The sequence below is a fragment of the Silurus aristotelis genome, assembly GCF_946808225.1.
Source record: "Silurus aristotelis genome assembly, chromosome: 7".
Lineage (NCBI taxonomy): Eukaryota > Metazoa > Chordata > Actinopteri > Siluriformes > Siluridae > Silurus > Silurus aristotelis.
This window is the reverse complement of record NC_139580.1, coordinates 8230922-8250017: the sequence shown is the minus strand read 5'-3', so window position 1 is coordinate 8250017 and position 19096 is coordinate 8230922. Positions and strand designations below refer to the sequence as shown.

The window sequence follows — 19096 nt, the reverse complement described above, 5'->3', positions numbered from 1 at the left end:
ATATTTAATGATATGAAAAGATTTAGTGACCGCTACTGTAACACAATCACAAATACAAATACAAGTCACACTTTGAAAAGAATTACATGAATAGGTTATAGCTTCATTAGTAAACACCTTTAAATGAAAACATGTGTTTGCCAACATTAAGAGCGTTCAACATGTTTTGTTTTTTTTTAACAGTTGAATGCAGTCTCACTGTTGGACCAAAGTGTTTACAGGAAGAGATGTTCGAAATCTCTTTCTCTGTGAACGGGAAGTGGCAGCTCAGCAGTTAAGACTGCCAGGACATGCTGTCACCGTTGGACCCTTGAGCAAGCAACTTAACTCTCAGCTGCTCGGCTCAGGGTTCGGATGAAATGGCGCTTGACTTGTAAAGCGAACGTGAACTCCTGAATTCTCTAATCTGATTGAGCTGAGGGTGTTTTTAATTTTCTCCAGCAAGGGCTTTGATGATAATGTCAGCCGTAATTTAAATACAATAAATATTATACTACATGTTGGTTGTAATAGTTGTATAATGTCTGTAATAACAAATTGTTCATGGTAAGTTCTCAACTTTTAGAAAGCAATCAGGATTGAGGATTTTATTATTTTATTCGATTTTTCTCATAAAATGTGAAAAGAGGTAGAATAAGGGAAACTGATCATATATCATGTTCATTAATAAACTTCACAAATTGGTGTAGTCTAAGAGTAATTCAACACTTAGGGTTATGCCATTATATGTGGGCTAGCATGCTTTACAGTGTGTTCACTATTTTGTCTTTAATTATTTTCCTACAGCAGCATGAGATTTGCAATATAAGTCAGCAGTCAGTGAACCAGAGTTGCATGACATCCTTGAAGTCCTGAATTGTGAAAGCCAGAAAATAACAGGTTTTGATTGAACAAGGACACTTTCAATGAAACATATTCAAAGCATGATGAGGAAAACACATTTGCACATGTGTCACTGTAATGTACCTTAGCAATGTATATCAAAGCATTGATCCAAAATCCGATCTTATGACCTCCATAAGAGGATATAATGCTTGTTGATTGAACAAACGTTGTGTGGGTTTCTCCAAATGTAACCACACCCAGATGAAGGAACCCAGATGAAGGACACCCAGATGTCTGTATAAGTGTGTGTGTGTGTGTGTGTGTGTGTGTGTGTGTGTGTGTGTGTGTGTGTGTGTGTGTGTGTGTGTGTGTGTGTGTGTGTGTGTGTGTGTGTGTGTGTGTGTGTGTGTGTGTGTGTGGTCTTTATGTTATATTGTGTCTCTTTTTGTGTTGAAGTGGGATTGCCAGTCTAGTATGTTGTAATGTTCTCTGTGTAAGTGGTGTCTAATTTTCCAAGTGGTGTCTAATTGATTTAGTTTAAGAGATTGTACTGTTTAAAAATGTTTTATTAATTTCTTTACTTTTAGTTTCTATTGACTGACTGATTTTAATCAGTGGCCTCAATAAAATGTATAGGTTTACTGAATTTACTATGAAATGGGATTTCATCAAGGATCAGTTTTGAGACCTTTCCTGTTTGCAGTGGTGTGGACAGGTTGACAGAGACAGGAGTCTCCATGGACTATGATGTTTGCGGATGATATTGTGATTTATGGTGAGAGTAGTGAGCAGGTTAAAAAGAGCCTGGAGTGATGGAGGTATGCGCTGGAGAGAAGGGGAGTGAAAGTCAGTAGGAGAAAAGACAGAGTACATGTGTGTGAATGAGAGGGAGGGAAGTGGAGTAGTGCGGTTGCAGGGAGAAGAGGTGGAGAAGGTGGAGGAGTTCAGGTACCTGGGGTCAACAGTGCAAAGTAATGGAGAGTGTGTTAGAGAAGTGAAGAAAAGAGTGCAGGCAGGGTGGAGTGAGTGGAGAAGAGTGATAGCAGGAGTGATTTGTGATAGAAGAGTATCTGCAAGAGTGAAAGGGAAAGCTTATAGGACTGTGGTGAGACCTGAGATGTTGTATGGATTAGAGACAGTGACATTGAGTAAAAGACAGGAGGTGGAGCTGGAGGTAGCAGAGCTGAAGATGTTGAGGTTTTCGTTGGGAGTGACGACGATGGACAGGATTAGAAACGAGTTTATTAGAGGGACAGCGTATGTAGGACGTTTTGGGGACAAGGTGATGGAGGCGAGATTGAGATGGTTTGGACATGTGCAGAGGAGGGACATGGGGTATATCAGTAGGAGAATGCTAAGGATGGAGCCACCAGGAAGGAGTAAAAGAGGAAGAACAAGGGGGAGGTTTATGAATGTGGCGAGGGAAGACATGCAGGTAGTTGTAGTAGTGGAGTATGGAGATGGATGATCCTCTGTGACGACCCCTAACCGGTGCAGCCGAAAAAAAAAAGGAGACTGTATTTTCTTTGAAAGCATAGCATAGGTTTTTAAACCTTAATAACTGTTTAAAACAAACACGATTCTGAATTTTAAGCTTTTTTGCTAAAAACCAATTGTCCAAGATTTTAATAATGTGTAGAAGTGAAGCAGTGGTCAATGAACTAAACTTAACAAAAACAACAGATTTTTAATTAAGAAATGATTACATGTACTGGGCATCAGGTCTGTCTAACCACAATAATATGATTATGGATGAACCACCATGTTTAACATTTAGTTCCATATGTGGTTCTTCTCTGCTCTGTTACCACAAAGTTGGAGGTACACAATTGTCTAGTTGCAGTAGCATAAAACTTTTACTTGACTTTAAGAGAAAGACCCAAACCTGTTCCAGCTTAAAAGCCAGCTCCATGAAGATATGCTTTGTATGGGTTAAAGTGGAAGATCTTGAGTGGCCTGCTACAGAGCTCTGACCTCAACCCCATTGAACACCTGGATTTGGAACACTGACTGCACCTCAGGCCTCCTCACCTACATCAGTACTTGACTTTGATAACACACTTGTGGCTGAATGAGCACAAATCTCCACAAGCACACTTCAACATCTAGTGGAACATTTTCCTAGAAGAGTGGAAGTTAATATAACCTAAAAATATAACCTAACGTAATATAAAAATGGGGACTAATTATGGAATTGGATGTTCAAAAAACACACAAATCTTATGGTCAGTTGTCCCAATATTTTGTCCATATAGTGTACATTTATAGTAGCTATTTATATGAAGGTGTTAGTTTAATTGTTGATTGATTGATATAATCTCCATATAGTGTATCATGTATCATATAAACTGTAGTAACGGGTCACACAGCACCTCCTTATTGGTGATTAATTTACAGTACAACAGAATAACAATTGGTTATGGTTATAAAAGTTTTTACGTGAACCTAAAATTGCCAAGTAAGCATCAAAAACGAAAACACAGGAACCTTTATAGTATTAATTTTTTATACAATAGTTCCCCTAAAAAATACTTAATAGTTTCCAGTATAAATATAACTACAAGACATCAGCTGTTAAACTATTAATAAATGGTTTGCATTACATTGTGTTTGTAAACATTGCATGAACATTATGAAACCCTAAAACCTAATGTTGTCCAGTACCTGAATGTTTCCCAAAAGGGTTGTACTGGTTTTTAATTTTGTCACATATCATCCTAGTAGGATTACACCATTAAGACCAATACAATTCAAATTATAACAATTAAAAACTTATTCTAAGAGGGTTTATTTTATTATTTTCAGGTCACAGTCATTACCTTTGTGTCATGATGTTGTTCAAAAACTACATATTGCAATTGTATTAAATTATGGAGTGAGGAAAAAAAGAAGAAACCCTCATGCAGCAACACTGCTTTATTTATTCTTCCTCTTCTTTTTTTTTTTTTTTTGGTTGCCAAAGCTTCCTCGGCTTTGGCCAGCGTGGATCGATGTTCATTGATCGTCCCTGACGAGCTGCTCCACTTTCCAGCCAATGTCCGCCCGCCTGCCGCTGGGGAAGGAGCCCGAAACGGAGGGGAAAAAATTTCTGCCGCCCTGGCGGTGTCGCTTCCCCGCGCTTCGGTTGGCCGCCTGCCAAGCGCACAGGACGCTCGCAAGAGGTGGAGTGGACCAAAGAGTGGCCGCCGGATACAGCGCCAGAGGAACGGAACGGAACGGAACGGAGACAAGGTGCAAAAGAACAAGGTATTGGCGAGTGTACATTTTACACATACTGTAAAACCGAACCGAACCGATACCGTCCGGACCTGGTGCGGCACGAGATCCCGGACCCGAGCGCACTCAAAGCACAAAGAAAAACCTGCACCGTGCACGAATGGTAACGAGCCGCTTTATTCATTTCCATAGTAAAAATGACCAGGCGCGTGCTGTGTTTACTATAAGTGCTTCCTAATTACTCCAGTCATGACACACACTTGTGTTATAGACTATGAGCATGCGTTATACATTAGACGTTGCATGGTCTATCGCTCTCATCCACACACACACACACACACACACACACACACACACAAATTAATTAATTCTGACACTACATAATATATATTTGTCTTTACAATTCATTAGGTATTCACATATATCTAATCTTTTTTTTTTTTTTAATGCCCTAGGCTATACATATTTATTTATTTAAGATTTGATGTGCTGATGGTTTCATGATTTCGTCTAACATGTTTTGACATGCATTTCAGTGCATCATGTTTGCAAACATTAGATTAATAAATCTCCAAAAACTGATTGGTTTTATATATATATATATATATATAAATAGATAGATAGATAGATAGATAGATAGATAGATAGATAGATAGATAGATAGATAGACACTTTGTGATCTGGGATATATGTCATCACTTGTCACACACACACCTTTTCTTTAACGCGGTATTATATTCCTGTTATTAGAATATGATTAATAGATGCAAGTATTATTATAATTAGATACAAGGTTCCTAGAAAGCATAATTGTGTTGGGAAAAAGCTTTGTGTCTTGTGTGCTATATGTCATAGCTTGTGTCATTATTATAATACGGGATGTGATGTATGTTATTATTTGTCATTCTCAATCATTTGCCATATATAAATATATATAAATATATATATAATTGTCATATATATACACATAGCCACACACACCTCCCCTTTTCTTTCTGCCTGGATATTATTATAATATTATTATAAGATGCAGGTCAAAGTTCCTGGAAAGCATGAATGTGCATTAAAAAAAAAAAAAGTTTGTGTCTTAAAGAGGCAGCCTATAAAAATCCATGTGGCTCATGTAGGGAGGAACAAAAAAAAATCATCAGCCAACAGCCATCAAGAATAATGTCAACAATGGGCTGCGTCTAACCTATCCATGCTCACTCTCTCTCTCTCTCTCTCTCTCTCTCTCTCTCTCTCTCTCTCTCTCTCTCTCTCTCTCTCTCTCTCTCTCTCTCTCTCTGCCATAACTATACTTCATTCATTAGGCTGGTTGCATGCATGCATATGCTACAGAAATGTAAAGTCGGCTTCACGTGCACGTGTTCTTATTAAGAGCACTGGTTCTGTTTTGTTTGGGCTTTTTTTCCTTTCCTTTCATTTTCTTGTCTCTCCCTCGGCGCGTATCTGGCCGGGATGGAAGAAAGTCCACTTCGGTTTTTGCGTGAAGCTCCAAAAATCTATGAAATGTGTTTGCATGTTGCTCTCGGCGGAGCGGGGACGTGGAGGAGGTGGGAGGGTAGCGCGAGAGGCGACGACGGCTTGGACGAGCCCACGCGCTCGCGTCCGTTCCGACCGAATCCTAGCACCGTTTCCGATTTCTCCTCGCTTTAATACAGTAAACAACGTGTGTGTGTGTGTGTGCGTGTGAGTGTGTGTGAGTGAGTGAGTGCGTGTGTGTGCGCGCGCGCGCACGTGTGTATGTGCATGTGCCTGCTCGTGCGCCCGTGGTTTCTTTTTAGACTTTGATTTAAAAAACAACAACAAAATAAACAAAAACAAGAACACGCTCGGACATTGGTATCAGGTGAGTGTGAGATTTTTTGGTGTTGATATTTTTACTTCACACGTTGGTGCGGTTTTATCTTTGCTTTTATTTATTGTCGGTATTAATCCCCGGCTTGAACGCTGGCGGACGCTCGAGTCTCTCTCTCTCTCTCTCTCTCTCTCTCTCTCTCTCTCTCTCTCTCTCTCTCTCTCTCTCTCTCCCTCCTTTAATTTTGGCTTGTGACCGCGTTGGAAGATGCGAACGGTGGGGTAAGAAGGAAATAAAAAAAGAAAGAATGAAAGAAAGAAAAACAAAACCCTGGGGGGGCTCGTGCGTTTTGCGAATATGCAGATATAGTATTTGAAGGAGGGAGGGAAGGATGGAGGGATGGGATGAAGAGAGAGAGAGAGAGAGAGAAGGAAGGAAGAGGGGGAGGGCGGGGGATCAGAGTTTGTCGAGGACTATTCAAAGTTACAATGACATCTTCTTCCGGAAGCGCGAGCGCGCGAGGAGGAATACGCGGAAAGAATGTCGGGGAATCGAGAAGCAGCTCAGACACGCGCGCTCTCTCGCGCTCTCTCTCTCTCTCTCTCTCTCTCTCTCTCTCTCTCTCTCTCTCTCTCTCTCTCTCTCTCTCTCTCTTTCCGTCTATCCCTCTCTCTTTCGGTACGTGCTCGCGCATTCCGAACCTCTCTGGTTGTCGCCATGGACACACCGATCTCAGACCAGCGGCTGAAACAATGCCCGTCATCATGAGTGTTATTAGAGCTGAGGTTTATTCCCGGTGAGGTGATGATGAGGATGATGGTGATGATGAGGATGATGGTGATGGTGATGAGCGCCCGTTAGAAGTGACTGGCGGTGCATTTGACTGTAGGCAAAACGCTCAGCCTTGTATAACTTCTACACTAGTAATATGACTGCTCTATTTGCATAAGCAGGAGGAAGGAGGGATGAATTTCCTGTTTTTTTTGGTGCTAATATGCACTAAAGAATTTAAACAAAATAGCAAACAAAAATTGATTTATTCACAAGCGAGTGATTTTGGGGGGCTGCACCTGATCAGTGAGTCATTACTGAGCGTCATGTGAGCAATGATTGAGTTGATGGGAAAACTTTTCTTCTTTTCTCATCTTTTTATTTCGTTTTAATTGACCATGCGTTTACATTAGGGTGAGAGGGTGACCGGTGTGTGTGTGTGTGCGCGCGCGTGATCGCGCGTGATTTATTCGGCTGGAAAAGGACGGGTTTCTATAGAAGGACACGAAAGAAAGAGGTAGATAGAGAGAAAGAAAGGGAGAAAGAGAGAGAATTCGCGTTGGGCTCATTGTTCCCGTGCGGTGACCGTCCGCTCTATTGTCCCTCGCTCGTGCGGGAGTTCTCGCCGTGACACCCCCCACGTCCCCGTGACCACCCCCCACCCCTCCCTCTCTCTATTTACCACCGCAATACGCGACCGGACGCGGTGCTTTACCCCCCCCCCCCCCCCCCTCTCTCTCTCTCTCCTCCTCCTCCTCACCCCCACATCACCACCTCTCTTCTCTTCTTGGCGGATATCAGGCTGACGTGTAGCGACAGAGCTCGTGATAACGCTCCATAACGACTTTCTGGTTTCCTTCCTCCTCCTTCTTCTGAAGCGCATCCCGTGGGTTCAGCGGCGCCTCTGGAGCGCCCATATAACCTCCAAAACTTATCTGGCCGTGTCACGTCAATCATTTATTACCCCTCTGAATGGGGAAGGTCGCCCCGAGCTCGAGCCCTTTGTCCTGCATCAAATACCTGGTGCCAACACCTGATTCATACAATACCTGCGGGCGTTTCATTTTTTACTCTGTCCAACATACTGATACAAAAACAAAAGATAAGAGATTTGGGACTTTTCATGAATTGACTCACGCACGTGCTTTTGCATATTGGCGTCAATGTAGTGATCATGCAGCACGTGCCACTTTCATCCTTTATCAATTCTCGCGTAAACTATCCGACTTACATAAATGCTCAATCAGCGGGGCGCGTGAATGCGTGCGCGGTCTCTCTCTTTTCTCTCTCCCTCTCTCGTTCTCTCTCTCTCTCTCTCTCTCTCTCTCTCTCTCTCTCTCTCAATGCTCTTGCGCCTGAGTGAATACCGTGACGGTATAATCTCTCTCTCTCTCTCTCTCTCTCTCTCTCTCTCTCTCTCTCTCTTGCCCGGGGAGATTCGCGTCTACCTGCCTTAGCATTCTGTTAAGTCGTTTTTCTCCCCCTCACTGAGGCCGACATTGCATTCCCGTCATGCACCAGCTCTCCCTCTCCCCTTCTCTCAGTGTGTGAAGTGTAGGTGAAGAAGTTATAACCATATCCTATTCACCAGACCGGACTCATTTCTAAATCCACAGCCTCCCGTACATCAAGATGCAACGATCAGATTAGGGCTCACGCAATCTATAATATATTACTTTTTTTGTTGCAATATGTAAATGACCTCTAGAACTAACGTAATGAGTGCTTACAGCATCCTGATGGATCTCAGACCTCCAAGATGGATGAACGTTTAGTTGCGAGTGTCCAAACCCGTCTATGAGGCAACCTGACCTGAAAGTCAAACGAGGAAGCGCGATGTGGTGGGATTTTGCTGGTTTTCTTTACAAGTGAAAAATTTCAGGCGAAGGGGAGTTGACAATGCTGGACCAGTATGTGGTCATATGTCACAAACTGTCTCGTTAATTGCCTCAGGAATAAGGGTTAGAGACAGCCAGAAGTGAACTCTTTACCTCCAAGGTAACCCGAGAGGTTAATTGAGGAGTAGTACAGTGAATATCATGTGCACCACACAAAGTGTATAATAATAAAATACACGAAAATTAAACTGGACACGTCATACAGACCACAAAGTGAGAAAGCCTGGTCAGTTTTCATGATAGTGGTGTTGCACAATCACAACGCTCAAATCTGCAGTGAGTGACACTTCAAGAATCTACAAGAACTTGAAATCCTTTAACCTGAACTTTCTATATTAATTAAATTAAAATTTTGCAAGTGTGAAATCAAGACACAATAGATACTCGAGATCAGCTATCGCAGGTCAGTTCATGGTCCGTGAACGAACAAAGGGTTTTCAATGTATTGTATTCTGTATTGCAATCCCAATACATGACAAATGTCTTTGTAAGTTGTTTCATCATTAGTTAAACCAGTATAGTTTCTTAATAAATATTAGTATCTATAACAATCATATTTTAGATCCAAAGGTAGGAATCATTCTGATCGGATTGTTACAGTCTTTGGTATGACTATAAATATGAAGGCTTGTGTGGGAGTGGAGGAAGCAGTGCAGGGTAGCTGAGGTCACCAGGCAAGAATGAAGACAGGCCTGAACAAAGTGATGGCACTGCAGCTGCACAAGCAGGCCAAGGATCCGGAGACAGTCAAGTTGTTTGTTATTAGAAGCCTCAATTAGTTATTTAACGTATGTATCAGTTTGTTGGTTCAGTTTCTTAATTATTTGCAGCAGAACTGGACCATGTAATGTAGAGTTGAATTGCATTTTTTTTATGTAAACTTAGTAGTATGCTTTAAGGCAAAACCAGATAATAGACTCGACTGCAGAATATTGTTGGAGAACCACAAACCACACAATAAAAATTTTCTCCAAATTATGGAAAGATACATTTTTGGTTTAATTACCTTTTCTAGTAGGTGTGATCAAGTGATTACAGACTGCATAAATTGTAAATATTGCAAGATCTAATGTTGTTTGGTCATATATAATAAATCAGTATTATTTTGAAAAGTGTCTGGCATATAATATAGCCTTAATGCACAAACTACAAATGTTTGAATTGATCATTTTGGGGAAATTCTGACTTTTTTTTATACGTTACAATGTGTAGCACTGTAGAAATAAATGTATGACAATTAGAGTGTTTGAAACACTATACGGAAAAGAATGAATCAAATCTAGGGTATAGGAGATGCGGTAATGAATTGTAATGAAATGCAGTGAATTAATGCATGTCTTAAAGAAGTTTAACAAGAAAATCATTTTGGTAAAAATTCTACCTACCCATCACCCTGCCTTTATAGATCTGTCAGTCTTTGCCCAGCACCCATTGTATACCAACTGGTAAGCTGGTCCAGGTTGGAGATTTCTCTATAGTTCTGCCTCAGACACAAACATTGCTCAATTCTTCTTAAGTCATCACATAGCGCATAAATTATCCTCCGATTTCAAACCTTAAGAGATAATTTCCATTTGTTTAGAAGAGGCTTGTGAACAAAGTTTGTGTCTGGTGTGTGATATTATAATGAAAATCTTGACCACTCCATGAAAAAAAACAGCATTATTCCCACCATTTTTTCCAAGCTACATTAGTAGCTTCAAAATGGATAGCCCCACCCATGTTTCAATTACAGTTAAGCACAAGCCCTGGCTTAAGGATGGTCTGGATTTGGAGTGCGGTTTGTGCACATCCTGTTCTGAAGGTGTTAGATGACTTGGAGGGGAAAAAAACCCTAATAATCCTTCCACCAGTGCACAGCAACACTGTTTGATGCTGTCCAATCTTTACAGCTCCCCACTGTTCTGGAGTAACTGCTTCATATTTGGCCTGATGGTCCCAAAACAGCAAATCTCTTCAAGGAAAAATGGAAACTATATATAAATATTGACAGCAAGTAGCCTCGATTTAACTCCACAAAAAGTTAAATCTAGAACCAAGAACTGGTGTTAGATTTGACGCACTTCAGGACTAGTAGCAGTGTTGAGCCAATAGCAGAGCTTCTTTCTCTCAGTAGAATCTCCTTCTGAAAGCTAGGAACTCTTAAGTATATCCCAACTTTAAAGAGGGTATCACCCAAGCATTGTTTTACTTACCCAAATCAGCTTATATAAGCTTTTAAAAATGTTTAAGTCTAGAACAGAAATCTAGCCATTTGAATAGACACACTGGAAAGGATTTAAGTGGTTTATGAATTTCATCCCCAGTAACCCCTTAGGAATCTTTCTCCTGAGTGTAGGTTTTTATGCATTATTTCCAGCCAAATACACCATCCTATTTATTCATTCCCTAGTCTATTGATAAAGCTTATGAAGCTTTGGGGAAACATTACCTCAAAACCCCTTAAGAATGGGCAATTTTTCAAATTCTGCCTTATGTAGTGACAGTTTTCTCTGGACCATTTTACCATACCAAAGCTCATAGCTTTTCCAGAAAAAAATTCTGTACCTTTAAGGGTACAATCATTTGTCACTGAGATGATACCCCCACGAGTACATCATCGGTACCTTTATTTACCTGAAGAAGTGGCTGGAGTGCACCCTTAAAGTGTACCTTTGGGGGTCATTTACATTGTACCTTGGGGAACAGTTTTATACCCGTGCAGTACTTTATTATTATTTTTTGACAGTTTATGGTCCAGTAATCAGCCATCAAGGGAACACAGTGTATTCCAGAGTGTATACTGATTCAAATGAAGCTCATCATCTCTGTGAATGGTCTGTTATATGATCACCTGGCAGGAAATGTGGACACAGAGAGATTCGAGTAGAGCAGAAGAGTTGTATTAAAATGAATTCCAACCAATTGAACACCAAATTTAATACCCAATTACACTGGGATTGGGACCGAGCAGACTAGTCAGTGAATGAATGGCAAGACTTGCTACGGAAAAAAACAGAAACAACAGCAGAATTTCTACCCTGGGACACGTCTAACTACTTTAACTGTCTGTGTCCAACCCTCCTGACTGTCACTGGACTCAGAACTACTGGATGTCTTGTGACAAAGAAATAATGATTCTGCATACTGGAACTGGCAGGAGGAATATTAAAGCAACTGGGTAGTAACTCCTAGTCATAGGCAAGCCTTAAACAGTGATTGCAAGGTAGATAAACAGTTCAGCTTAATATGGTTAAAGCTAATGGTGTTTCATATTTGCTGTTTATCTGTTTATGTAACATCTGTAGAGCTTTATGAAATCTAGACTATTTGTTAGCATGTGTTGTATTTATTGTATAAAATATATTTAAAATACACAAACTACACGTTATTTTCTGTTTCTACAGTCAAACCTAAAGACATTGATTGAAAGGAAAATATACTGATATTAACACTCTGAAAGTCATATAAAGAATGTGAAAAAGCTTAGTGAAGTATTTTCTCTTTTCTGTCAAATACACTGTTAAAATTCCGGCTGTTAGCAGCCGTTTAAATGAGCATAAAGCAGGCAGATCTTTGCTAGCTTGTTAAATCACCTGTCTACTTATCATTTATATTCTAACTTCTCTCTCCTTTCTCTTTCCCAGGTCTTAACGTCGGAAAGCCTCTTAAAATGTGTGTGAACACGGTGTACTGTCAGTTGTAGGAGAGCACCCTGAGGTTCACTCTTCATCTCTTCTAGCATCAATCTTAGCCGTGCACCAGCCAGAACATTGCTGCCCTTTGCCTTTACCCTCCACTCCTCCTCCTGTCCTCTTCCCTCTCCCTCCCCCTCAAGCTGTGGACCATGTCTGCCAGTGGGGGGTTGATGGAGGGAAACCAAGCTAGGGAGGACGAGGATGCTCGGGACAGCTGCTGTGCCGATGAAGAATCGTCGCCCGTGGTGGAGAGGAGGAACAGGAGCGGGATCATCAGCACACCTCTCAGCAAGAGCCTCAAACACTCCCGAGCGCTCTCTCAGTACATTGCAACATGCTCGGCCGCAGCTGCAGTAGCTACTGCTAATGCTAACAGACTTGCCCAGAGCTCCTTAGTACCTACAGGGATTAAGTCTCACTCGGTAGACGCCCAGCACAGAGGCCAGGTGGGACTTACCAAACTGGACCGAGGCGCACTTGTTTCTAGCCTTTTGGACTCTCCAAGCGGTTTGCATCTGGCCCAGGCAGCTGAGCTCTTACGACGAGCTAGCATGCTACTTCCTGTCACTGACTCCTCCAGCCTTGGTGTGGGTGGGGACATGGAAGCAGTCTCAGCCTCTGATTCGCTGGGGAGTGTGACAGACTTTCCGTTGTTGAGCAATAGTGGTGTCGGGGGCGCTTTCCCGTTCCACCCGGGCCTGTTTATCATGACGCCGGCTGGAGTGTTTTTGGCTGATGGGGCACTGTCGCAGGTCACAGGAGCTTCTGAGCAGCAGCAAGCACACAGTGAGATGGCAGCGGCTGCTAGTGCCAACGCCAAGAAGAAGCGCAAACGCTGCGGTTTGTGCCCGCCCTGTAGGCGCCGGATCAACTGCGAGCAGTGCAGCAGCTGCCGTAACCGCAAAACCGGCCACCAGATCTGCAAGTTCAGGAAATGTGAGGAGCTTAAGAAGAAACCAGCTGGCGGTTTAGAGGTAAAATGCTAAAACATTAATGAAGACAAACTGACAAGTTGGTTTCCAACATTGAAGAAGAAATTGGGTGCTGCTCTAGTAGTTTGGCCTGAACATTGCACATGACTTTGCATGCACAGCAGCTTTAATAAATATTACATAAATATTATACCTCAGAATTTCAGGATTAATAATAAATTCTGTTTGGTTCCTTTTAACATATGGAAGATCAATACACACCACGTGCACAATATATTTGTCTTCTTCACTTTGCCTTGGTAGAGACCTTCTCACAAGAAGGTAGGTAGGATAGTGCACATTGCAAGCTGTAGTGTTCAATACCAGGGGTTACGGAGCACCACGGCAATTCCCAAACATATCTGCACTCTCTTGCTCTGAAAAACTTCAGACTGTTTGGCATGACCCTGTTGATAACTTTGGTTGGAATACATTCAATCTAGAGTCATTCTAAAGAATCTAAATTCTAGAATCTAAAGTCATTGCTTGTACCTTTTCCTTCAAAGAGTTATGGCTCTTTAAAACTCTGTGAAATCACACCAGTATAAAAACATTCATGGTCTTCAGTTAGGGAAGCATAAGAAATAATTGTAATGGCTGTATTTTTGCAGCTTGCCAATACAAAATTTCCCACACTAATGCATTTTATCCAATCCCCATTTAGGAAAAAAAAATAATAATTTCACAACATTTTGAACATCTTATTGTTCTTGTCATTTACTAATTTGTAACACATTTTCCACTGCACTTTGAAAAATATTTGAGGATGTAGTTCTGGTTTATTCTCCAGTTGAAAAAACAGGTACAGTTATGATAAAAGCATGCGATTCATCATTATGACTCAAAACATTATCTTAACATTAATTAACTTATTCTTTTGCTTGATTGGCTTGATTTTCGGCTGGTGCATGGCGTGTTAGTGAAAAAAAAAAATTACATTTTACAAAACTCCAAAATAAAATAAAAGTTTATATAAATTAGAAAGAAAATACAGAAATAAAACTGGTTCATTTTTGATGTACAGCTCTAGTGAGAAAAAAAAACTATTTGACTCTTGTATCTGGTGTTATTATTTGTGTTTGTCTGTGGGTATGGTTGGACATGTTGCTTGATGTGTATGTTTAACTAATCAGCAGTGATTATTGCTTCTAGCCCCACCCTCAAGGATGATTGGTTCTTCTTGGCATTAGCCTTGATAAGATACTAAATGCTGTACAGTTGTAAAGATTGGTATTGGATCATAAACCAAATGAAAATGCCTAATTTCAGATGAAATGCTTATCATAAATTCTGGTTGTAGTATAGAATGGTGAAAGGCCTTAAGTCCTTCCTGAGCTTAATCAGCAGTGTGTTTGGGCAGTTACAGTACTAAGGAGGATTGAGCAACCGCTGTAGGTTCCACTGTGGCTGACTCAGTCACTAATGCAGGAAAAAATTTTTTTCTTTACTTCTTCCAAAACCATCACACTATCTGCCCATAGGGACGTTCTGGAAACGTCTCAGAGTAAGAGTGCTTATCCGGAATCGGTCATAACTTCATTACATGGATAATTTCCACCGATTCAATACTTTAATCCATTCAATAATTAAATCATTAAGGTGTTTTTGATGGTAGGATGATGGGAACAGAAGGTATGACCTGAACTTGTACTTGATAGATAGGCAGAGTTGCATAATGGGAAGGTGTGCTGTTCACTGTACTAAATTCAAAAGGTGGAATCAGGTAATAATATTCAACGTGATATCAATATTTACTGACATGCACACAGCGGTAGGAGATTTCTGACAGTTTTCAAGGTAACTGCATGAAATAATCTAAGTTGTCAAATCGCTGTTATACACATCCAGTTTTTTTTATTTCTAAACAAGGACTGGAATACTTGTAATGTAATATACAATACTTTTAAAGAAAAATTATTTACCTCAAAATTCAACGTTTTTTTCTTCTTCAGATTTTCATTGCAGCTATAAGGCAAATGTAGCTAACAGGCACCCGAATGTCATGACAGTTAATTATATTTAATTCTATAAATACTTACTCTTGAACAATATAAAAACTGACACTAAACTAAACAAAAAACTATTTATTTGAGATATTCAATTCAATTATTTTTTATTTGTATAGCGCTTTTAACAATGAACATTGTCTCAAAGCAGCTTTACACAGATAATGCGGTGATTAAAAATAAATATGTTCTTTATGAGTAAGTTTGTCCCTGATGAGCAAGCCGGAAAATGTTTTATTTCAAAGTCCTGTTATAAAAATCCAGTTTTCTATTTCTGAACAAGGACCGGAATACCTGCAACATAATACACAGTACATTTGAGGGAGAAAAAAAAGTGACTTAGCCAATATTTAGGCAGCATTTATTTTTGAAGCTTTATCAGCAGTCGGATATCCCTGATTAAATGCAAGTGATTGTTTACCTGATTTAAAGCAAGATTGCATTTTGTCCTCTAACTGATGGTGGTAAACTTGTGGTACGTCTTAGCTATAACCAAAAATTTTAAATTAGTCCGAGGTTTAAGATATTGTTTATTTAATACTGTAGATATCTACCACATAAGCCCCCCTGCAGGATGCCCTTTTCATTGTGTGTTTTGATTTTATTTTTTTTTTTACACAAAAAATTACTATTGTATTACTTATAGCTAAATTCTATATAAAAAAAAAGCTAAGAATTCTAAAATACGAATCATTTCAATTATACTTACAGACCAAAACTTTCAGAAGCACTAACTGTCAAATAAGTGATTCCCCGGCAGATAGAAAGTCTTACTTTTGATTATTAATTAAACAATTTAATCCAGAAAACATTTGGAATGATTTTTTTATTCTAATTATTGTCTCTAATTCATTCTCAATACTGGGTTAATATCACGCATTTGGGACGATTACAAGAGTTTGTGAGATTTGATTTTTGCAAATGGATCTAATTGTGTTAGGATAGAAAGTCATTGTGAGATTGAAAAAAAAAGGTACACTTGTGATTATGCAGTCGTGAGATAAAATTTTATATTGTTTAAAATCTCAATTGTTAGGATAAAAGGAGAAAATGTAAAAGCTGCATTTATTGTGAAATATGCTCATAATTATGAGCTATAAAACACCTTCTATAGGTAGTTAAAGGTGTGTGAGGTAAGATTAGTTGTATTTTTGTCTTTTAAATTTAGATCTTTATTGGTCAGATGGATTCACTATTTGAATTATTCCTGAACATGTTTGTTGTGTTTATTAGTAGTATTTTGTTGCTGCTATTTTGAAGCAGGAAGTTGGGACTTTGGAAGGGATGTGGGAAGTGAGCAAATGAACGTTATGTAAAAGTTTAAGTTTAAATTGAATTAATATGTTTTGCGTTAATCCTTTTCTAGATATTCTGATTGTTCAAGTCAGAAGTAATTAAGTGATTAGAGATTAGTCTGCATGCTTTTTATATAGTTGATCGACTTTCTCTGCTACAGACAATATTTTTTTATCATTTGGAATCTTTGAAAGTCATATCCAGCAAGAGTTTTAGTTTTACACTGACTGCAGAGGTAATATGATCCTTTACAGGTACGTCGTCAAACTCAAGGGTGGGCTGATTATTTTAGTCTCATCCAGTTATCCATCTCTATGGTGGTACAAGCAGAGGTTTAACTGTGTTAATGGCTGCTAAATGTGTAAATGTTATTTTTAATCATTTAAATATTTAAACAGAAAAAAATATATGTAAATCGAACAAAATCCGATAGACGTGGAAAAAATGAAAATGGAAAAAAGTTATAATTTCTTAAGTCATACCATGGTCTAATGTTGTGCAACATAAACGTAAATTTAGATTTGCAATAAAAGAAACTTGCATTCTCTGTGTTATTTAAAACATAATGCATGTTATAGTTTTATCACAGAGAAGACAAATACATTATATGAAACAGGGGCATTGTCAATAGATTATATGGTGAAAGCTTTTTCAGTCATATGTGGTTCTTCACTAAACTGTTTCCACACAGTTTGAGGCACACAGCTGTATAGGATGTCTTTTGCTGTGGTGGCATTACAGTTTCCTTCAACTGAACTAGTACAAATGACCCAAACCTGTTCCAGCATGACAATGCCCCTGTGCACAAATCCAGCCCCATGATATATAGAGAAGGCGAGAAGCTAATGTCCATGTCATCTAACCTATATCTACATTAATCCAGACCAACCTTATAAACTGTATTTTATCTACACTTTTCGTCTGCACAATCATTTTCCAGAAACTGCTCGTCCATACCGAAACATCTGAAACGGTCACGTCCTTTTACTGCGCATGCATAAAAACGTAAAGTGCTTTGTCCTGCGTCATTTCTGTCAGGTGTTTATTCACTTTTCACCTCATTGAACTGAAGTAGTAGCGAGTGAAATCTCTGTCCCCTCATACAATCTGAGGGTTGTGATATTAATCTTGTAAAAAAAAATGCACAAAAACTACAGCACTTTGTCTGCCATCTTTTTTGTTTTGAGTTCAGTGGGTCACATGAGTAAAAATACGTCATTGTTTTGAAATATCCCCCTCATCTATTAGTCCACACTTCAACCTGGAAACTGCATGTTCAAATCTATTTATTCAGGAGGCCATTCTTTTTTTTCAAAAAGCAACATTTTTTATACTGGACATGAATGAATGAATGAATGAAGCCGGAGTGAACCTGTGGCACATATTTGCCTCACGTCTAAAACGCTCCATCATTTATCACTGCACATCCGATTTCAATATAAACAGTAAATTTCTCCCAGTCTAGTGTAAAAGTGACCATGGTGTGTGGCTGTGTCCGTTGGTCTGAGCCTATTCCTTGTGAGGGGGGATGGTATGGGATGGAGAGTGTGTGTGTTTGTGTGTTTGAGTCTTACATAGTCCATCTGGCCATTGCGGCTGTCATCTGGAGCACCAGGTGTCAGTGTGGCCTGGAATCCTGTCTGTATGTTTGTGTGTCATTTGGCATCAGAGAGACACAACCCTTCACTAGTCATGGTGTTTGTAAATGCCACAGCTCTAGCAATAGATCAAACCGGCCTTTTTTATCAGTTACAGAGGATATGAAGCTGATAAGCAGTGACTGAGGTCTAGCACGTATGTTGCTGAGCATCTGTGCGTGTTTGCGTGTGTTTGTGTCTATAATAGTGTGTGTGTTTGTGTGTGTGTGTTTGCACGCGTACATGGGAACGCTGAATGCTTTGGTTACTCTGGGGAGGATTTTGAAGGGAGTTAAAGGGGACGTGAGATCACCGCGTTGGAGTAAGAATTGGCTTAAAGGTGTGTGTGTGTGTGTGTGTGTGTGTGTGTGTGTGTGTGTGTGTGTGTGTGTCTTGTAAACTGGACCAGCAGATATGGAAGCACAGCCCAAACACATGACCCATGGAAACACCCAAACATACAAAACCAGCACATTAAATGGAACATAGTTACTGGATCCAAGGCCGCCCTTCACATGCGAGACTGTACAAAGATAGCTAGATATCTATTTATCTAGTTAGTGCTTTCAAACGTGTTGCTTGTTGGTTGGTGTAAGGATTAGAACCTGACTTTTTCAGCCATATGTAGTTTCTTGTCAAGTCTGTTTGTGTATTCTATTTCATGTAAATGCTATGTAAGCCTTTTGTGACTCTAGCTGACTCTGAGAAACACAAGAATTAACAACTACAAAGTACCTGTGCATATGGCAATAAACTTGAAAAAATACAAGATTTTTATTCGTCACAAACAAAGTTATATACAGAATACAATTTGCAAATGTCTTTTTGTTGTAGTTGTAGTAGCATTAGCATTTTTCCAACACTTGAACTAGAAAGCCCAAACACAAAGCGAGCACAATGAAGATATGGTTTACATGGGTTACAGTGTGAAATGTCCTTCTATAGAGCTCTGATCTCAACCCTATTGAACACCTTTAGGATGAATTTTAATACTGACT

General features: G+C 39.7%; 1 protein-coding gene across 6 annotated transcripts in view; it reads left to right on the top strand.

Moving 5' to 3' along the window:
* The first annotated feature begins 3799 nt into the window (after positions 1-3799).
* Positions 3800-19096, top strand: part of cxxc5b (CXXC finger protein 5b) — a 68831-nt gene continuing 53534 nt past the window's right edge. For 2 of the 6 annotated variants that reach the window (XM_083547183.1, XM_083547181.1), the window contains exons 1-2: positions 3800-4071; positions 12138-13162. In XM_083547183.1, the coding sequence (XP_083403309.1) occupies positions 12338-13162 (825 nt within the window). In that variant the 5' untranslated portion in view covers positions 3800-4071; positions 12138-12337. Of the gene's footprint in view, positions 4072-5329; positions 5894-12137; positions 13887-13931; positions 14121-19096 lie in introns of those variants that run through there. The other 4 variants (XR_014534453.1, XM_083547180.1, XR_014534454.1 and 1 more) reach the window with 3 other exon arrangements.